The 22,050-nt window shown below is 49.0% G+C and overlaps 1 protein-coding gene across 4 annotated transcripts; it reads right to left on the bottom strand.

Moving 5' to 3' along the window:
• Positions 1-245: 245 nt before the first annotated feature.
• LOC136325507 (glutathione S-transferase theta-1-like) lies at positions 246-20,209 on the bottom strand. Of its 4 annotated transcripts, XM_066260002.1 has the most exons (8): positions 19,693-19,919; positions 16,062-16,149; positions 14,244-14,394; positions 9,644-9,809; positions 7,353-7,440; positions 5,276-5,426; positions 891-1,067; positions 246-700 (listed from the first exon to the last, which is right to left on the bottom strand). In XM_066260002.1, exons 1-8 carry the CDS (start codon positions 19,802-19,804, stop codon positions 506-508), a joined length of 1,128 nt encoding a protein of 375 aa, XP_066116099.1. In that variant the 5' UTR covers positions 19,805-19,919; the 3' UTR covers positions 246-505. The 4 variants fall into 4 exon arrangements, with proteins under 4 accessions (XP_066116099.1, XP_066116100.1, XP_066116101.1 ...); XM_066260005.1 differs by lacking the exons at positions 246-700; positions 891-1,067; positions 5,276-5,426; positions 7,353-7,440; positions 9,644-9,809 and adding exons at positions 10,983-11,280; positions 12,392-12,568 and having other exon boundaries at positions 19,693-20,209; XM_066260003.1 differs by lacking the exons at positions 5,276-5,426; positions 7,353-7,440; positions 14,244-14,394; positions 16,062-16,149; positions 19,693-19,919 and having other exon boundaries at positions 9,644-9,801.
• Between the last annotated feature and the right edge of the window lie 1,841 nt (positions 20,210-22,050).

Genomic DNA, 22,050 nt, shown 5'->3' with positions numbered 1-22,050 from the left:
TGGTGCCAAGGGGGCATGTCTTGGAAGGCCAGCCCAGCCAACTGGGGGATGCCTTCTGACCCCTATGCTGTCTCATAAATCACTTTCTCCAAGAATCAGAAGGCTAGAGAACTGTTGTTAATGTCTCCTTTGGCAATCATTAGGGGGAAACTAACCGATAGAACCTAGAGAAGGGGGTTATCTTTTGGATAGAGACCAAGACCAAGGCCAGGGCAGAAGGAAGGTCAAATAAATCACACAACAGATTTAGAAGTAGAGGTTCAGGCTAAGCCCAGATTTATTTCACAAAAACAAACTAAATGTAATGAATAAAGGAGACAAGGTCTGGGTGTGCCCTTCTCAGCATGGCTTCCAGGCAGCTGTGGAAGATTGGGCAGGGGTAGGGATCTGGCCTGAGGAGCAATGGGACCTGGGCAAGTCACTCCTGCACTCTGGGTCTGCCTCCCATGAGACATTGCAATGAAGGTGCTTTGTGAACTGCCACGGGCAGAGCACGGGTGAAGCTTCAATGGATCATAGCCCGCACCTTAGGCATCACCTTCTGCTTTACAGAAGGGTCTGCAAGTGAAAAGTTCTTGGCCTTCAGGATGATCTCATGGGCCTCCTGGAAGAGGTCTGCTCCCACTGCTGCCTCCACACGCTGGCGCCATGCAGCCAGCTTGGGTCGGCCTTCAAAGATTTGGCAGCCAGCACCCACGGGCTGTAAGGAAAAGAGAACAGGACAAGATAGGGGAGGATGGATGACAACAGCATCTGCATGGTTTGAGGACCACATAGATCCAGAAGAAGTTACCACAAATAAGCACAGTCCCATGGCCACAAGGGGCAGCATGAGCAGGATTTCAGCAACCCACCCTGCTTTGTGGGCCCACCCTGCCCACAGCACTCACATGCATCAGCTCCGTGATGGCCACCAGGTCAGCCAGGGAAATGTGGGGCCCCACGAGAAAGGCCTTGTTCTGAAGGAACTTATCTTCAAGTATCTGCAGGGTCACATCCAATTCTGCCAGTGTGGCTGCCAGCATTTCAGGAGATACTGCCTCGCCCAGGAAAACAAGGAACATTGTCTAGTAGGTGGGCAGGAAAGTGGCTTCAGCATGGTTTCATGTCCAGCGTTGGGGGCAAGAAGGCAAGCACCTCCACCCCCCAGCCTTTGAGCTGCTTCCTGGTTCCATACATCTTTCTTCCAAGTCCTGAGTAGGATTGCAGGGAAATTTCCAAAGGACCCTTTTTCTGAACTACTCTTGCTTCCATGAGCTCTGACTGGCTGAGCCTCAGAGGCTTCTGAAGGACTCAAACCCCTTTAAGAATGACTCAAAGGAAACCCAAACTTTGGTAGAGGGAAGGGGGATAGCTTAGAAACTATCTAATTTATAATCTCCTCCTCACAAAAAAATCAGTCCCTCTTACAGTATATGTAATTAAGACAACGGGCTTTTAACGTTTCCAGTCTGTCACTTATAAACTGCGTGACCGAGAGCAAAATCCATAAACCCCTTGAGCCTCAATTTCCTCATCTATCATATAGGGATAACTGGACACGACTCATATTGTATATAATAAGATAGGCCCAGAAAGGGACAGTTTCCAGAGATGGCACAGCCAAGAAAACACCAGCCAAGTGTAGAACCAACGTCTTCTGACCCAGTACACTATGAGGGTATAAGGAGGAGAGTCAAGGGAGAAAGGTGTCCAGGATTTAGGGAGGAGGGTGTTTTAGGGGGAAGCCATCAGCAGCCTCAGGCTTGACAGCTATCAGGGAGACAGACTGAATAAGAAGCATGGGAGGGGGCTTCATGCTGAGTTTAATTTTGACAGCAGTAAAGTTGCTTGGGGGAGCCTGTGATTCAGGATTCAGGAAAGGTAAACAGGACTAGGGCTATACACAAACCCTGGCTCATACCATACAACGTGGTAGGATCAGGGGTCACATAATGGCAGCCTGGAGGCTAGTGCTGGGATGACATTCCTTTGGCTACAGAGTTTTTAAAAATAATGGATCAGCTGTTGACATTTTAAAATGGAGATATTTCACATCAAAGTTCAGATTTCCAGCTTCTTTTTAAAGTAAAGGGAGCTGGCCACATGGGGTCGCCATTGCTACCTGTTCAACATCTAAGGCTGATGTGGGGAGAAGTTGCTCCTTCAAGAAGGGTGCACAGGCTCTGTGTCAATATCATTTTTTTTTTTTAAGTAAGAGGAGGGAAGATAGTGTGAGACAGACTCCTGCATGTACCCAGACCGGGATCCACCTGGCACCCTCTGTCTGGGGCCAATGCTCGAATCAACCAAGCTATTTTAAGCACCTGAAGCTGATGCACTTGGACCAACCAAGCTATCCTCAGCGCCGAGGGCTGATGCCTGAACCAATCTAGCCACTGGCTACGGGAGGGGAAGAGAGAGACAAGAGGGAGAGGGAGAGAAGCAGATGGTCGCTTCTTTTGTGTGCCCTGACTGGGAATCAAACCTGGGACATCCATACTCCGAGCCAAGGCTCTATCCACTGAGCCAATCAACTAGGGCTGGTTTTTTGTTTGTTTGTTTGTTTGTTTGTTTGTTATTGATTTGAAAGAGAGAAAGGGGGTAGGAGCGCAAAGCATCAACTTACAGCAGTTGCTTCTCAAGTATGTGCCTTGACCAGGCAAGCGAATGTTTTCAAACTGGCAACCTCAGTATTCCAGGTTGACACCTTATCCACTGCATGCACCACCGCAAGTCAGGCATGAACTTTTAATTTTTTTTTTTGAGGATCTGCCATATTGTTTTCCACAACTGCATCATTTTACATTTCTATAGACAGTGCAGAAGAGTTCCAAATTCCTCACATCCTCACCAACACTTATTATTTTCATATATATATGGATATACACACACATGCCATCCTAATGGTTATGAAGTAGCATCTCATTGTAGTTCTAATTTTCATTTCCTTGATAACTGGTAAAATGCTGAGCATCTTTTCATGTGCCTATAAGTAAAATATATTCATTTCACCTGTTTCTTTTTATCTTTTTTTAAGCTCTTATTTATTATTTTTAGAAAGGAGAAAGAGAAAGGGGGGAATGGGAAGCATCAACTTATAGTAGTTGCTTCTCGTATGTGCCTCGACCAGACAAGCCCAGGATTTCGAACCAGTGACTTCAGCATTCCAGGTCAACAACGTATCCACTGTGCCATCGCAGGTCAGGCTCTTTTTATTTTTTAAATGTCTCTACTAGAAAATTTTTTTTTTTTTTTTACTTTTCTGAAGCTGGAAACAGGGAGAGACAGTCAGACAGACTCCCGCATGCGCCCGACCGGGATCCACCCAGCACGCCCACCAGGGGCGACGCTCTGCCCACCAGGGGGCGATGCTCTGCCCATCCTGGGCGTCGCCATGTTGCGACCAGAGCCACTCTAGCGCCTGAGGAAGAGGCCACAGAGCCATCCCCAGCGCCCGGGCCATCTTTGCTCCAATGGAGCCTTGGCTGCGGGAGGGGAAGAGAGAGACAGAGAGGAAAGCGCGGCGGAGGGGTGGAGAAGCACATGGGCGCTTCTCCTGTGTGCCCTGGCCAGGAATCAAACCCGGGTCCTCCGCACGCTAGGCCGACGCTCTACCGCTGAGCCAACCGGCCAGGGCCTCTACTAGAAAATTTTAAAACTACATATGTGACTCACCTTATTCTTCCATTATGTAGCACTGAACTAAATGAACTAAATTCCAAAGGGTCATGAGCCCTTCCTAGATAAACCACTTTTATCGCTGGGGACTAAGCAGGCAGGATTCAAACTTGCTATTGGCATAGGATTTTTCTAACTAAGAAGCCATGTGGGTAATTGAGGGTAGGACTGAAAAGTAGAGAGATGCCATCATTGTAGTTGGTACTTAGATTTGAAATCCCTACTGGAGCAATCATGGAATCTGTATTTTTTTTTTTTCTGAAGCTGGAAACGGGGAGAGACAGTCAGACAGACTCCCACATGCGCCCAACCAGGATCCACCCGGCACGCCCACCAGGGGCGAAGCTCTGCCCACCAGGGGGCGATGCTCTGCCCCTCCGGGGCGTTGCTCTGCCACGACCAGAGCCACTCTAGCGCCTGGGGCAGAGGCCAAGGAGCCATCCCCAGCGCCCGGGCCATCTTTGCTCCAATGGAGCCTCGGCTGCGGGAGGGGAAGAGAGAGACAGAGAGGAAGGAGGGGAGGAGGGGGTAGAGAAGCAAGTGGGTGCTTCTCCTATGTGCCCTGGCCGGGAATCGAACCCAGGTCCCCCGCACGCCAGGCCGACGCTCTACCGCTGAGCCAACCGGCCAGGGCCGCAATCATGGAATCTGATCTCATCCTGAAGATACCTAAAACCAGAGATAAACTAAAACAAGCTGCAACCCAGCCCAACTCCTGATTAGCTGTAGGAGATTGAGATTAACCTCCACTCAGGCTTCCTGAATTCTAGGAGTACTTATTATGTACTTCAACATCTCTACTCTAATACATAATATCTGGCATATAATTATAAATTAAAATAAATTATAAAAATATACAGAGAAAGGGGAAAATGTGACCCATAATCAAACAGGTAAAAAAGAACTAATAGAAACACACCCACAGAGAACCCAGGTGTTGAAATTAGCTGGCAAAGACTTAAATAACTATTATAAATGTGTTTAAGAATTTAGAAGAGCCTGACCAGGCAGTGGCGCAGTGGATAGAGCGTCAGACTGGGATGCGGAAGACCCAGGTTCAAGATCCCAAGGTCGCCAGCTTGAGCACGGGCTCATCTGGTTTGAGCAAAGCTCACCAGTTTGGACCCAAGGTCGATGGCTCGAGCAAGGGGTTACTCGGTCTGCTGTAGCCCCATGGTCAAGGCACATATGAGAAAGCAATCAATGAACAACTAAGGCGTTGCAACGAAAAACTGATGATTGATGCTTCTCATCTCTCTCCGTTCCTGTCTGTCTGTCTCTGTCTATCCCTCTCTCTGACTCTCTCTGTCTCTGTAAAAAAAAAAAAAAAGAATTTAGAAGATGGCCCAAACAAGTGAGCAGATGGTGAATTTCAGCAGAGCAATGGAAACTCTAAAAAGAAAAAACCAAATGAAATTTAAAAAAATGAAAAACTATGTATCTCAAATAAAGAATGTATTGGATGGGCTTAACAACAAACTAAGCACAACAGAAGAAAGAATTAGTGAAATCAAAGTCGGGTCAATAGAAACTATCCAAACTGGAAAGAAGAATGAGATGGTACCTGAGCCTCTTTGGGGGTAATGCCCTCACTACCCCCCTCTCTGGGCCTCACCTTATGCCACAGGGCCCGGAGGCAGTTTCGCCGCAGGGTTGTGTGCTGCCATGCCAGGTACTCATCCACACGGGCACGAGCCTGCAGGTCCTGTGGGTACCAGTGGTCAGGGACCTTATACTTGTGTGTTAGGTAGAGTAGGATTGCCACACTACAGGGGAAGGGAGGACATTATGGGTGAGGGAAGGGCCCTGTGTTAGGGGATTTACATAGAGTCCCCTCTTTAATCTTCCTGACAGTGTGCCAAGGTATCTGCCTCACTTTCCAGACAAGGAAGCCAGGCTTTGAACAGTGAAGGCACTTGCCCTGGGCACACAGCTTTTAGTGGCAACAGAGCTGAGAGTCTTTCTGAGGCTAACACCCAAGCTCATCCTACCACCAGGCAAAATCCCACAGCAGAGTGTCCTGCTGTGTGCTCTGTCAGTTTCTGATGGGATTGCTGGAGAGAGCTTCCCGGAGGAGATGGCATCAAAGCTGGGCCTTAAAGAAACTTAGTTCTGTCCAGTCTGCTGTCATTATCTGGCATTCACAACAGCCTCGATGGCCTGATTATTCAGAAAGGCTTTCCTGTCACCCCTTTTGTTCTTTCTCATCCCTCTTTTTTTTTTTTTTTTTTTTTGCATTTTTCTGAAGCTGGAAACAGGGAGAGATAGTCAGACAGACTCCCGCATGCGCCCGACCGGGATCCACCCGGCACGCCCACCAGGGGCGACGCTCTGCCCACCAGGGGGCGATGCTCTGCCCATCCTGGGCATCGCCATGTTGTGACCAGAGCCACTCTAGCGCCTGAGGCAGAGGCCACAGAGCCAACCCCAGCGCCTGGGCCATCTTTGCTCCAGTGGAGCCTTGGCTGCGGGAGGGGAAGAGAGAGACAGAGAGGAAGGCGCGGCAGAGGGATGGAGAAGCAAATGGGCGCTTCTCCTGTGTGCCCTGGCCGGGAATCGAACCCGGGTCCTCCGCACGCTAGGCCGACGCTCTACCGCTGAGCCAACCGGCCAGGGCCTCATCCCTCTTTGCTCCTGTAGGAAATACCGGAGCTGCTGCAGGATCACAGAACAACAGAACAGACAAGGCCCCTGGAGCTCTCCTGGGTTATGTGGACTGCCACGTGTTGGGACAGGGATGCACTGAGAAGGGCAGGGAGGATGTGTGAATTTGGGGCCACAGGAAGGCTTTCAGGAACTTAGGGTACCCAAAAGTTGGGCACCCAAGCCCAAACAGTAGGAAACCTCTGTATTGCCATTGGCCATCTTCCCATTAGGAGTCCTGCCCCCACACCACAGCTTAACAAACTCACCTGACTGTGCAAGATACTCTGGAGCTCCTTTTGCTCCCAACTAATTATTCAAGCCACCTCTGAGGAGGGAGGCAGATCCCTGGGAGCCACAGCCCTCCCAAGAGGGAGAGGAGAGATAGAGAAATACAGATATTGCACACTGCCCCTGACAGATAACTGTGGGTACTCAATCTAGGCAACACAAGGACTCAGGACAAGAGGGGCCACAAGAAGGAAAAATGACACTGGCAGAATGTCTGAAGGGTGCATCCATCTCCAGATTCTAGAGATGAGTTCCAAAGCTCTGGGTTCTCCTTCTTGTGGTAGGGATAACTTAGGGGACAAAAGGGGCAGAACCAGGAAAAGGTTTGGCCTATCCCAAAGAGGTTTCCACTTCTTGGGATTGGTAGTGATGTGAAATGTCCACATGTTTGGAAGATGTAACTGGGACATGAAGCCATTGTATAGCCCAGACACCTCAGGGCCATCTCAACACAAGTTGGCCAGGGAGCAGCTCTTATCGGCAGGGATGCTGCTATCCCCTGCCCTGTACCCCTGCTCTGGGGTACTCTCACCAACAACCACAGGATTGGTCCAGAAGTAAAATACACACTTGATTCTCCAGCCATCCCTGTGGCTGGTCCAGCAAACAGGTGGGGGCCAGGGTTCCAGCCCTGACTCTGTGGGATGATGCACAAAGGGCCCTTCACCTCCAAGGACTTTAGTTTTTTGTCTATAAAGTAGAGGGTTAGGACAAGACAGTTCTAGTAAGGTTGGGTAGCAGCCCAGGGCCCCAATTACCTCTCTGTCAAGGTGAAGTCTCCATCCTTCAAGACAGGCACCTTCTTTAGGGGGTTTATCTGGGCAAAGGCATTGCTGAGGTGCTGGCCTGCAGAGAGCACATCATTGTGGTGGTGGAAGGAAAACACTGGGCCCTATATAGCAATGCCCCAGCCGCAATTTCACAGCTCTTTCCCATGCCCCAGCTGGTTTCCTGCATGGCAAAGGCCAGTGGGGGCCGCTATTGGAAAAGCAGAAAGTTGCTCTGCCAGGTGGTGCAGAATAAGCCTGGTCATCCCTTGGCAAGTCCCAGGGGGCATAGCCTCCCCCCACAGCATACCCCTCTGCTGCACAGCTCAAGCTGCAGGGCATGGTGCTACAGCCAGGCCTTCATACACACCTCACCCACCATCTCTGCATCATCATCAGTTTCATGAGCTCACATTTCAGGTGTCCCAAGCTTCATGTGCAGGATGGCTGAACTCTGACTTCCTACAAAGCCCTATGTATAGTCCCAAACACGGAGACGTAGCCTTTTCCTGATACCGATTTAACTGCAACCAGCTTCTACTGGCCCCTCTGTGTTGTCTTGAGGTCACCTTGCCTTGGGCACTGGGGACACAGAACTGGCCTGCCTTTAGGCTCTGCTGGAGCTGGAACAGTAGCATTCTGGTTATAGCCCAGTGTCCCATTACGCACTCCCCACAGGATCCTGGTTTCTGCCTAAGTTTATTCTGCTCCTGCAGATGCACCAAGACACAAGCTTCTTTTTTTTCTTTTTTTTCTTTTTTGTATTTTTCTGAAGCTGGAAATGGGGAGAGACAGTCAGACAGACTCCCACATGCGCCCGACCGGGATCCACCCGGCACGCCCACCAGGGGCGACGCTCTGCCCACCAGGGGGCGATGCTCTGCCCCTCCGGGGCGTCGCTCTGCCGTGACCAGAGCCACTCTAGCGCCTGGGGCAGAGGCCAAGGAACCATCCCCAGCACCCGGGCCATCTTTGCTCCAATGGAGCCTTGGCTGCGGAAGGGGAAGAGAGAGACAGAGAGGAAGGAGGGGGCGGGGGTGGAGAAGCAAATGGGTGCTTCTCCTATGTGCCCTGGCCGGGAATTGAACCCGGGTCTCCCGCACGCCAGGCTGACGCTCTACCGCTGAGCCAACCGGCCAGGGCCGACACAAGCTTCTGAATGGCGCTTCGTCTCACCACCACCCTCCTCAACTGCCTTCAGTGGATGCCCATGACCCTGGGATTAGGGGAGCTCCTCAAAGCCATACATAATTGCCTTAACCCTCCCTCTCCTTCCTTCCAAACTGTTCTGTCACCAGAGACACCTTCCCTCCTCTCCCGGTGAAACCCATCTCCCTCTGCACCTCTCTATTCGAAAATCTGGCTGGGACATCCCTTGTCTTCATGTCCTCTCTACTGTACCACACTCTGCAGAGGAAACCCCTGGGCAGGACACGTGGCAGTCCACAAAGGAGGCTGGAAAGTTGACGACTCAGGTAGAAAGACAGTCCAGTGCAAAGGCACAATAGCATGGTGAAGCCCTGGGTGGAAGGCTCAGCCAAGGAGAGTCACCCTACTTTCCCCCCAAGCCATATGTGGGTCCTACACCCAAATACCAGGACTCGGTCTGCCAGTTGTGTCCTTGGGGCCTTGGAAGCCTGCCAAAGTAACAAATCCTCCTGCTCAGAGTGTTGGGTTAATCAAGCCCCCACAACCTTCCTCCTGCTCCCAGTATACTCCGTAGAGTGCCCCTCCCAATCAGGAATAAGAGGAACAGAGCACAAGGAAAATAAAGGCAAAGCCTGAGGAGGAAGAGGAGGAAAGGATTAAAGGGGACTCCAATGCAGATCTGGGAAGTGCAGATAGCAGGGCTGGAAAGTTGGGGCCCTGGGACAGAGCCTGCTGTTGCTAAATTTCAGCAGTTGGAGACAAGAAAGAAGAGATTGGACTTTGTCCCAGTTTCTACACTTGGCCACCTTAACCTTCTCCTTCTCTCCTCCCCTTTTCCAGAGGTTCCCTTTCCCCTATGTCCAGGTGCACCCACCCCTTTCTTCACCAGGTCTCTCCTTCTTTCCTCATGCCCCTCACCCCTTATCTGGCCTCAGATGAGCCCTGCCCTCTATTCTGTGGGAGCAAGCAGAGTTGGAGGGATTACCAGAATCTCAGATCCCCCTGATGGCTCACCTTTTTCGGCAATGGCCTTTGGAAGGAGGTGGTGCACGAAGGGGTCCCCCTAAGCGATGTTTGGCCTCTCCGTTCCTCCCTGTCTTCTAGGTTCCCGAAACCCCGCCCTGCCCACCTACCTTTGAGCAGTTCCACGGTGCGCAGCTCGAAGGGGATGCCGTTCTTCTTAGCGAAGATGTAGACGGCGCGGCAGGGCTGGGACAGCAAGTCCAGGAAGAGCTCCTGGCCCATGGCGGGGTCAGGGGGAGCAAACTCGCCAGCCAAGAGAACCCGCAAATCCAGCACCTGGACGCGCAACCCAATTTGGCAGTGAAGCCACGCCCCCTGAAGGCCGTTCCCCATTGGGCAGCTCCAGACGCCTGCACTTTGGTCCAATTACTATTGCCCAAGAAGCCTGTCTGAGGGTCTGGAGCCGGGGGCTCAGTGCCCAGCCAGAGGGGGGTGGTGATGGGATGGGCACCCCTCCACCCACCCCCAAAGTCGTGCTGAAAGCCTCCAGTCCCAGTCCTTTGTGACTAGCTGATTGAATTTAGATTAATGGCTTCAAGTTTCATCCATTAGCATGTATGAGAACTTCCTATCATCTCTCGTTTACAGATGAGGAAATTATGGCATGGAATGAATACACACCCAGAAAGTTTTTGGATATTCTATTTTTATTTCCTTTGATTATATACCCAGGTATGAGATTGCTGGATCTCTCATCATTTTATTAGTTAATTTATTTATTTTAAGGCATGGTGAAGGAGGCCAAATTAGAAGCCCCTCATCTACTGACTATTCAAGCTTTTATTATTATTATTATTATTATTATTGATTGCTTTTTAGAAAGACAGAGAGAGGAAGGAAGAGAGAGAAGCATCCATTTGTTGTTTCACTTAGTTGTGCATTTATTGGTTGCTTGTCATCTGTGCCCTGACCAGGGATCAAAGTCACAGGTGTCTCTGAACAATGCTTTAACTAACTGAGCTAACTGGTCAGGGCTCTCCTCACCTTTTTAAAGATGGAGAAACAGGACCCTGGCGAGCTGGCTCAGTGGTAGAATATCGGCCCAGCATATGGATGCCCTGGGTTTGACCCCTGGCCTAAGATATGGCCTATCATGGAGAATATTTCATATGTACTTGAATATTTATTCTGCTGTTCTTGAGTGGAGTGTTTTATATATATATATGATATATATATATATCATATATATATATCATATATATATATGATCCAATTGGTTTATAGTGTTGTTCGAGTCTTCTATTTCCCTGATGATCTTCTGTCTCATTATTCTATACATTATTGATAGTGCAGTACTGAAGGTGTAAACTATTATTATTGACAGCTTAATTATATTTAACCTTTATTTTTTAAATTCTTTTGGAAGCTGGGATGACCCACTACTAGCACTCCCACATCAGACCCTACACTCACACCAATTGTTGCAAGTTCACCAGCTGTGGTGGTTGTTCCAGTTCTTTATTAGATAAAGAAACTTGTTTTCTGCATCTCTCCCAAGGAAGGAGGTTCAGAGAGCTGAGCCAGAGAGGCCCTGCAAGATGGACTGCTTCTACTTGAACTTCTGCAACAACTCGCATATCCTCTCCTTGACCGATGGATCCAATGTCGAACAGTCCCACTCTGCCAACTTCATCAGCCGGTCATGGGCCTCCCAGAAGAGGTTAGAGCCAATGGCTAGCTCCACCCTCATGCGCCATTCGGCCAGCTTGGAGCTGCTAAGGAAGACATTGTAGTTGCCCCCCAGAGGCTGTGAATAGACAGAGTGGAAGATATGGTCAACCTGGTGATCAGCCTCCCTTGGGTCTCCTCCCAGCTGATCTCTGAGGCCTAGACCAGAAGTCACGGGCTCTGTAACAGATGTGGGGTCAAGGATGGAAGATCCAGAATTCCCCAGGTTTCTTGGTTACTGGCCTTGCTCCAAGGCTCCTGAATCTCTCTCTAGGTGAGCCCTGGCCCACGTGGATGTACTTTTCCAGTGTGAAGCCTCTCATGGACTCTGCCTTCTTCCAGAGAAACCCCTTGTCCCCAGATGCAGTGGGAGGAATCCTTTATTTTCCCCTATTTTGAACCTCCTCCTCTGTCGTCAAGCAAAGGGACTAGAATGGGAGACCCAGCAGGCAGCCTAAGAAACATGCACCCAAGATGTCTGGGAGGCCCCATAAGAGGGTGGGGTGTGAGAAATGTAAGGGGTGGGGTGAAACGTAGGGGTTATACCACTTGGGACAGAAACTGTGGAATGTTTTTCCCTGGTGCTAATCTGCACTGCACACTAACCAAGGATCAAAGTGGCCATTTCCCAGCTGACCAGACATTATGCTGGCCTTGCAAGACACCAGGCAGGGGCTAAACTGGCCATCCTGAACACCAGTTGGTTAGAACTGGCCACCCTCCCTGGCATGAAGAAGCTACACAAATGTCCCACATCCATATATGCTCCAAATGCACAGTAGATGCCCCTCAGGCCCAAAGCCAGGGGAGCAGCTCTGTAAAGCTATCTGGAGCTCTGATAAAGAGGCACTGCAGCCAGAAGCACACTTTGGAAGCTGCTGGACACCATCTGGAGATTCCATCAGGAGGCAGATGCATCCACGATCCTGGCTGACTTACCAAGAAGTGCTGGCTTGCCCTCCACCCCTTACCACACTAATGAATCATGAAGCACGGATGATAGTGATTCTCCCTGGTTCAAAACTTTCTGTGTTTCCTTTGTTCCCCAGATCAAGTCTAGCCACACAGACTTGGCTTCCACAGCCTCCATGTCTCCCGCTTCACCAGCCTATCCATAATTGATGACCCCATTGGTCACAAAGAATCCCACCTCTGCCTGGTTTCTGTCTCCCCACCACCAAACTCCACACCTGTATCATCTCCACCACAGCCACCAGGTCAGCCAGTGATATGTTATCCCCAGTGATAAACATCCGGTCCTGCAGAAACTTCTCCTCAAAGAGCTTCACATTTTTATTTGCCTCTTCTAGTATCTGGTCTGTCTTCTCAGCTGAAACCTGCTCACCTGTGATCATCGGGATCAGCAGCTGGCCAGGGTTGGAGAAAGGAGGGAAGAGGAGGCTGCAGCTCAGTGCCTCAAGCCCTCAGAACCCTATTCTGCTAGAGAGGTGTTGGGCAGAACTAAGAATGTAAAGTGGTTTTGCCTCTTTAAGCAGTTCTGGTTGGTAGAAGTTATCTGGGGCCATTGTTCAGAAGAATTTTGAGATGCCAGTAGGAAAGAATTCTGTAATTGATTAGTGATGTCTGTCATAAGTATAGGATAAGAGGTATGGGCACATGTACTTGTTTCAGTTACATACCACGATGGACCACATATACAACAGTGATCCCATAAGATTATAATGGAGTTGAAAAATTCCTATTGCCTAGTGATCTTGTAGATGCCATAATGTAGCACAACATATTACTCACATTTGTGGTGATGCTGGTATAAACAAACCTATTGTGCTGCTAGTTGTACATATAATTATGTACAGTATATAATATATACTTGATAATGAAAATAAATGACTATCTTTCTGGTTTAGGTATTTACTATACTGTCCTTTTATCATTTTTTAGAGTGTATTCTTTCTACTTATAAAACAAATTTGCTGGCCCTGGCCAGTTGGCTCAGTGGATAGTGTCAGCCAGGGGTGCAGAGATCCCAGGTTTGATCCTTGGTCAGGACACACATGAAAAGCAACCATCTGCTTCTCTTCCCCTCTTTCTCCCCCTTCTCTTTCTTTCCCCCTCTCGCAGCCAGTGGCTCAATTGGTTCAAGCGTTGGCTCCAGGCACTTAAGATAGCTCAGTTGGTCCAAGCATCAACCTCAGGCGCTGAGGATAGCTCAGTTGATTCAAGCATCAACCCCAGACAGGGGTTGCCAGGTGGACCCTGGTCAGGGTGCATGAGGGAGTCTGTCTCTCTATCTCCCCTCCTCTCATTTAAAAAAATTTTTGCTATAAAACAGTATGCATTGTTATGCCAACAATAGCCTCATACATCTTGTGTTTATCATATCTCTTAGCTGCATCATTTCTCTTGTGATTGATCTAATATTGGTTATTTCATGTACTAATATGCTATACAGGTTTGTAGCCTTGGAGCAATAGGCCATACCATATAGCCTAAGTGTGTAGTAGGCTACACCATCTAGGTTTAAGTACACTCTATGATGTTCGCACAACAAAAAAACCATCCAATGACAAATTTATTGTTAAGTGGCATATAATTGTATTTGTCATCTTCAAATAGGTGGGTCTCTATGGCCTGTTAGACTGATATTTTCTTTTTCTTTTCAAATTTTTTATTTCTTTGTTGATTTTAGAGAAAGAGGAAGGGAGAGAGAGAAACATCAACTTGTTGCTCCCCTTATTTATGCATACATTGGTTCATTCTTGTATGTGTCCTGATTAAACTAGTAACCTTGGTATATTGGGATGATGCTCTAACCAACTGTCCTACCCACCAGGGCTCAACCTTGATATTTTCTTGTTTAGAATGAAACTTCTTGACTCCTTTCCTGGCATGAGTGAAGTGAGCCCCTCCCAGGTGTCCTTCCCTTGACTTTCTGAGGTTCTTTCATACCCAGTGGTTCACTCCACACTCCTAACAGCTCTGTAAGGCAGGCAGGGAAGGGAGCTGAGGAAATGAGGCTCAGAGATGGAAGGATACTTGCTCAAGCTCACCAGCAGTCAGCCCCAGCTGTGACCCACTCACCTTGATCCAGAGTATCTTGCTCATGGGAAGCTGAATGGCTGTGTGCTGCCAGGACAGGTACTCGTCTACGCGGGCGCGCATGTGCAGATCTGGCGGGTACCAGTGGGAGGGTGTGCTGTACTTGCGGCACAGGTAGAAGAGGATGGGCACACTGTAGAAAGGGCAGGTCAGAGCACTGCTCTTGCTTTCCCAAATTCTGCCACACCTACCACCACCTCAGCATGTCCTGGACCCAATGCAGGGCTTCCAGCCACAGGTGGGTTCTAGGGACTTTCTTCCAGGGGAAGAATAAGCCCAAAGGTTCCAGGAAAGGCCATCAGTCTACTAGTCAGGGAGGGCAGGAGGAGAGACCTGCAGAGTGAGTGGGAGTTGGTGATACTTTGTTATAGCAGTCTTAAGAAAGTACCAGGCCCTAGTCTGAGGTCAAGTTGGGAGATATACTTATGAGATGACCTGTAAAGCCGTCTGAAAGTCAATCAACCCTAAATCTCACCAAAACTCTAGATCCAACTCCAAGTTATTGAAAATGAAGGGACAGAAAAGTATGTTCCATGACACCATGAGAATGCAATCAGCAAAATTCATACTGTGGCCTGACCAGGCGGTGGCGCAGTGGATAGAGCGTCAGACTGGGATGCGGAAGGACCCAGGTTCGAGACCCCAGGATAGCCAGCTTGAGCGCGGGCTCATCTGGTTTGAGCAAAAAGCTCACTAGCATGGACCTAAGGTCACTGGCTCGAGTGAGGGGTTACTCAGTCTGCTGAAGCCCGTCGGTCATGGCACATATGAGAAAGCAATCAATGAACAACTAAGGTGTCTCAACAAAACTGATGATTGATGCTTCTCATCTCTCTCCGTTCCTGTCTGTCTGTCCCTATCTATCCCTCTCTCTGACTCACTCTCTGTCCCTGTAAAAAAAAAAAAAAATTTAAAAAAAAATTCATACTGTGGAAACTCCACAGGACAAAGGACCTGGTTTCCTCAACCATAACAAAAATGCAAAGATAAAGGTGGGGTATGGAGCCAAACCAAGTGGTGGCGCAGTGGGTGGAGCAACGGACTGGGACGTGGAAGACCTGGGTTTGAGACCCTGAGGTCGCCAGCTTGAGGGGGGCATCACTCAGTCTGCTGTAGCCCCCTGGTCAGGGCACATGTGGGATAGCAGTCAATGAACAACTGGGGTGCCGCAGCAAAGAGCTGGTGCTTCTCATCTCTTTCTCTTCCTGTCTGTCTGTCCCTCTGTCCCTCTCTTTGTCTCTGTCACAAGAGGAAAAAAAAAAGGTGAGGTATGGAGGGGGCTGTAGATTAGAAGAGGTTTAAGAGACAGGTCAACTAGTTGTAATACTTGCCCTTTATCTGTATTCTGATTCAAATACACAAACTGCAAAGGAAATATTTATGAGCTAATCAGGCTTTTGAATGCGAACTGGATATTGGATGAAATCCAGGAAGTAGTGGTAATTTTATTAGGTATCATCACGGTATTGTGGTGGTGTTATTATTATTTTTTAAGAGCACTATTTCTTAGAAGTTCCTTACTTTATGAATGAAATGATGGGGTGGCCAGGAGGCAGGGAAATAGAGTTGGGTACAGATGATGCATAATGGGCCCCTGAGCCGAGAACTGCTGGAGCTGGCTGATGGGTGCATGGGGGCCATTACACTCCTCATTAGTTATATTCTGTCCACATTAGTGTATGTGTGAAATTTTCCATAGAAAAATAAGTAATTAACCACTAGCAGGTCAGCTCTAAATTAATCTCCCAGGAGGAGCAGGGACAGATGGTTGAAGGGTCCTGGGGAGGTGAGGGTCCTTACCTTTCAGATAAGATAAATTTTCCATCTTTGAGGCTGGGCAGTGTCCTCAGTGGGTTGATCTCAATGTATTCCTTGCTGTGGTGGTGACCTGAATGGGACAGGGAAGGTCTGAGGCTGCTGGCACCCTAGGGAAGACAGAACCAGGCATCACAGAGACAGAAATACCCTTCTTTCCATTTGGTCAAAAAGGCACTGGCTGGTTAGCTGTAGCTTCAATACCCAGTCAGGGCACATACAGGAAACAACCAGTGAATGGAACAACAAATGAATGATTTTCTCTCTCTCCCTTCCTCTCTTTATCTCTCTAAAATCAACATTTTAAAAAAAAGAGGAAACTAAGGCCCAGAGGACATCGTGGCTTGCCCCAGGTCAGAGGACAACTGCAGTGGCAGAACAGAGACCAGATCATGACTGGCCAGGTAGCTCCATCGGTTAGAGCATAATCCCAATAGGCTAAGGTTGCAGGTTTGATCCCCGGTCAGGACACATATAAGAATCAACCAATGAATGCATAAATAAGTGGAACAATAAATCAATGTTTCTCTCTCTCCCCACCCCTTCCTCTCTCTCTCTAAACTTAATTAAAAATTAAAAAAAAAAAAAAAGGACAGGATGATGACTCCTACCCCTATCCCAGGCTCTGCAAGACCAGGTCAATCCTTTGGCTCACAGAAACTGGAGGCTGCCAATCCACTCTCAACTCAGAGGCTGAAACCACAACCTGTATCTCACAACCCCAAACCTAGCAACCTAGCATACAGCTGGAATTCAAAAAAGAGCCTTCCACATGCAATCAACCCAGTGTTAGTTTTTTTGTTTTTTGTTTTTTTTTTTGTATTTTGTATTTTTCTGAAGCTGGAAACGGGGAGGCAATCAGACCGACTCCCGCATGCGCCTGACCGGGATCCACCCGGCATGCCCGCCAGGAGGCGATGCTCTGCCCATCCAGGGCGTCGCTCTGTTGCGACCAGAGCCACTCTAGCGCCTGAGGCAGAGGCCACAGAGCCATCCTCAGCACCTGGGCCATCTTTGCTCCAATGGAGCCTTGGCTGCGGGAGGGGAAGAGAGAGACAGAGAGGAAGGAGAGGGGGAGGGGTGGAGAAGCAAATGGGCGCTTCTCCTGTGTGCCCTGGCCGGGAATCGAACCCAGGACTTCCGCACACCAGGCCAACGCTCTACCACTGAGCCAACCGGCCAGGGCTCAGTGTTGATTTTTTTAAAAACGGAAGTTTTAACTCTTTTTTGACCATTTGTCTTTCATAAGAAACATTTCTGGGGCTCCCCTGACACCGTGTTCATTTCTGGAGCTCCTGTGCATCCTCCTCTATGTTCCAAAGCAGCAATTTCCAACCTTTTTTTTAATCTCATGGCACACATAAACTAATTACTAAAAATTTGCAGCACACTAAAAAATATTTTTGCTGATTTGACCAAAAAATAGATATTATTTTGATTCATTCACACTGGACAGTTATTGTTGTGTTGGCTGTTGTCATTTTTTTTTTTTTTTGGTCATTTTTTAAATTTGAAAGTCTAAGGGAAAGGAGTTGGTGCTTCTGACTAAATAGTCAGGGATTGCATGTTTTAAAAATTCTTGTGGTTGATTCCATACATTGGTGGAACATAAAAATGAGACTAAGAGACATGGACAAGAGTGTGGTGGTTACCAAGGGTGGGGGGGGAGGGAGGACATGGGAGGGAGGGAGGGAGAGAGTTAGGGGGAGGGGGAGGGGCACAGAGAACTAGATGGAGGGTGACGGAGGACAATCTGACTTTGGGCGAGGGGTTTGCAACATAATTTGATGACAAAATAACCTAGACATGTTTTCTTTGAATATATGTACCCTGATTTATTAATGTCATCCCATTACCATTAATAAAAATTTATTAAAAAAAAAAAAAAATTCTTGTGGTGGCCCTGGCCGGTTGGCTCAGTGGTAGATCATCAGCCTGGCGTGAGGAAGTCCCGGGTTCGATTCCCGGCCAGGGCACACAGGAGAAGCGCCCATCTGCTTCTCCACCCCTCCCTCTCTCCTTCCTCTTTGTCTCTCTCTTTCCCTCCCGCAGCTGAAGCTCCATTGGAGCAAAAGATGGCCCGGGCGCTGGGGATGGCTCCTTGGCCTCTGCCCCAGGCGCTAGAGTGGCTCTGGTCGCGACAGAGCGACGCCCCGGATGGGTAGAGCATCGCCCCCTGGTGGGTGTGCCAGGTGGATCCCTGTCGGGCGCATGCGGGAGTCTGTCTGACTGCCTCCCCGTTTCCAGCTTCAGAAAAATTTAAAAAAAAAAATTCTTGTGGCACACAGCCTGACCAGGCGGTGGTGCAGTGGATAGAGCGTCGGATTGGGATGCAGAGGACCCAGGTTCGAGACCCCGAGGTCGCCAGCTTGAGCGCAGGCTCATCTGGTTTGAGTAGAAGCCTACCAGCTTAAACCCAAGGTCACTGGTTCCAACAAGGGGTTACTCGGTCTGCTGAAGGCCTGCGGTCAAGGCACATATGAGAAAGCAATCAATGAACAACTAAGGTATTGCAACACACAATGAAAAACTAATGATTGATGCTTTTCATCTCTCTCTGTCCCTGTCTATCCCTCTCTCTGACTCACTCTCTGTCTCTGTAAAAAATACATACATACATAAATAAATAAATAAAAATTTAAAAATATTTAAAAAAAATTCTTGTGGCACACCAATGTGCCTGGCACATCAGTTGAAAATCGATGTTCTAGGCCCTGGCCGGTTGGCTCAGCGGTAGAGCGTCGGCCTGGCGTGCGGGGGACCCAGGTTCAATTCCCGGGCAGGGCACATAGGAGAAGCGCCCATCTGCTTCTCCACCCCCACCCCCTCCTTCCTCTCTGTCTCTCTCTTCCCCTCCCGCAGCTAAGGCTCCATTGGAGCAAAGATGGCCCAGGCGCTGGGGATGGCTCCTTGGCCTCTGCCCCAGGTGCTGGAGTGGCTCTGGTCGCGGCAGAGCGACGCCCCGAAGGGGCAGAGCATCGCCCCCTGGTGGGCAGAGCATTGCCCCTGGTGGGCCTGCTGGGTGGATCCCAGTCGGGTGCATGCGGGAGTCTGTCTGACTGTCTCTCCCCGTTTCCAGCTTCAGAAAAATACAAAAAGAAAAAAAAAAAGAAAATCGATGTTCTAGAGGCTTCTGCAAGTAGAGCTTTTAGAATCCCCTTTGTGCTTGGAGTGGGGAGTATTGGAGACTGGTACCCTGAGTCTCATCAGGGTCTGTGTCACCCTGTGTGGACAAAAGCAGCATCTGGATTCTTAGATGCAAGATGATCAGATGCCTTTGCCAACCTCTGCTGGTGCTGCAGATAACAGGATTCTAGACTTCCACAAAGAGAAGGCGAGGGCACTGGGTGAGAGCTCGGGGGCTCCTTCGCAGCTCTTTCTCCTACTTTACCCTCTAAGAGCCTGTTCATCAGAGCGGGGCAGAATTAGTGGAGACTGACAAATGTAGGCTGGACAGGCACACAGCCTACATTTCCCTTGGGAACCCTTTCTTCCCCTGTGGAGTTTGGGGAAAGTCAGTCTCCCTGGTCTCCATCTCTACTTTTCAGAGACACTCCAGTCTTGTGCTGTGCCTACTCCCAGAACCAGGCCTGTCCGGGAAGCAGTGGGTACCAACCTTTCAGCAGGTCCACAAACTGGAAATCAAAGGGGATGCTGTTCTTCCTGGCGAAGATGTAGACGGAGCGGCAGGATGCTGACAGCAGGTCCATGTAGATCTCCACGACCATGCTGGGACACGAAGTGCGGCCCCTCCAGCCACAGCCAGCAGGCCCCGAACCTGAGGCTGTATGCAGCCTGAGCCCTTGGTTCTGTGCCCACTAGCTCTCTCCAACCCAGATCCACGACCGCGCATTCTAGAACTTCTTGTTTCACTTGGTGTAGTCATGAGGCCATGAAGCCTAGAATTCTCACAACAGTAAGGATTCTGAGGAGACCCAGGAGTAGGCTGGGGGAGGCCCCTGGGTCAGGAATGGGAGTGGGTGGGTAGAAGACTAGGGAGTAGTGGTGCCTCTGCCCTTTCCCTCTCTCAGGCACATGTATGCACCCATGGCCAGTGTCTGTAAAGGGCTTACTCAAGGAAATTCCCAGAGGCAAGCCTTCATTGTTTAATATGACCAAAGGGCTTTGCAGGGTTCAGGAGGATGGGTAACGAGATCTAACCATCTAACCCTGGAAGTTTCCAGAAGCAGAGATTAGGAGTATTCACTGACCAATCTAGCCTAAACTGTGGCTAGAAAAGGTTTGGGAGAGAGAAACAGGAGCTATCAGAACACTCAGGAAAATGCCACAGGGGAGTCATGGGGTTTATATTATGCAAAGGAGCCCAGAAACTTCCTGCCTGGGTTGGGACAGGCAGTGGCCAGTCTATGCACCTGAAACTTAGCACCGGGCAGCTGAAGAATGTAAACACTGGGGAGGACGGAGTGCTGCTCATTCTGCTGTGTGATTTGGAAGATTCTCTGTCTGCTCAGAAATGGGGAGACCCCACTTCCAGGGGCAGAGCGAGGCTAGAGACAAGTAGAGGGTGCGCAGCGTGTTTACTGCAGATAGCAGTGTGCAAGAGAGTGGGCATCACCCATCCTAGCAGAGATGCTCCTACAGCTGCTACACAGCTTCTGGGCCAGCTGGGAGTCCCACCGGGCCTCTTTTTCTGTGCATGTGTGTAACAGAGACAGAGAGAGGGACAGATAGGAACAGACAGAAGGAAGGGAGAGAGATGAGAAGCATCAATTCTTCATTGCAGCACCTTAGTTGTTCATTGATTGTTTTCTCATATGTGCCCTGACCCAGAGGGCTACAGCAGAGTGAGTGACCCTGTGCTCAAGCCAGTGACCATGGGGTCATGTCTATGATTCCACACTCAAGCCAGTGACCCCTCGCTCAAGTTGGTGAGCCCGCACTCAAGCCAGTGACCTCAGGCTTTTGAACCTGGGACCTCTACAACACAGTCTGATGCTCTATCCACTGCACCCCTGCCTGGTCAGGCTCCCATTGGGCCTCATGAAAGAGAAAGGGGTTCCGAGGCTGGAGCACAAGCCTGTGGGCCTCCTGGCCAAGCTCAGGGCTCAGGTCAGGCTCCATGGAGACTGCCATTTGCAGCAGCATGGATGGACCTAAGGGGTATTATGCTCAGTGAAATTAAGTCAGACAGAGAAAGACAAACAACATACAATTTCACTTATATGTGGAATCTAAAGAACAAAATAAATAAAATTAAACAGACTCACAGAGACAGAGAACTGGTGGCTGCCAGAGTGGAGGGGAGTTGAGGGACTTGGTGATGGAGGTGAAGGGACTAAGAAGCACAAATTGGTAGTTATAAAATAGTCATGGGGATATAAGTAAGGAATAGGAAATAGAGTGAATAATATTGTGATAACTAAATATGATCCCAGTTGGGGCACTGGAAATATTTAGGGGAACACTATATAAAGTATATTATTGTCTAACCACTAAGCTGCACACCTGAAACCAATACAAAATAAAATTTTTAGAAAGGGAAACTATGATTTAAAAATTCAGTTCTAACACCTTGAAACACCTGTCTAAACCACAGTGAAATCTGTTGACTTCATTTCATTTAAGAAGATAAAAAGAGCCCTGGCTGGTTACTCGGTCAAGCGTCATCCTGAAATGGCAAGGTTGTGTGTTCGATCCCCAGTCAGGGCACATATGGGAAGCAACCGAGGAATGCACAACTAAGTGAAACAACAATTGAATGTTTCCCTTCTCCTCTCTTTCTCTCCAAAAATCAATCAAATAAAAAATATTAAGCCCTGGCCGATAATTCAGTTGGTTGGAACATTGGCCAGAAGCACAGAGGTTGCCGGTTTGATCCCTGGTCAGGACACCTCTAGGAACAGCTCAATGTTCCGTCTCTCTCTAGCTCTCTCAAAGAAAAAAAAAGAAGAAAGAAGAAAGAAAGAAAGAAAGAAAGAAAGAAAGAAAGAAAGAAAGAAAGAAAGAAAGAAGA

The sequence above is a fragment of the Saccopteryx bilineata genome, chromosome 2 (assembly GCF_036850765.1).
Source record: "Saccopteryx bilineata isolate mSacBil1 chromosome 2, mSacBil1_pri_phased_curated, whole genome shotgun sequence".
NCBI classification, from domain to species: Eukaryota; Metazoa; Chordata; class Mammalia; order Chiroptera; family Emballonuridae; genus Saccopteryx; species Saccopteryx bilineata.
This window is presented reverse-complemented; position numbering and strand designations above follow the sequence as displayed.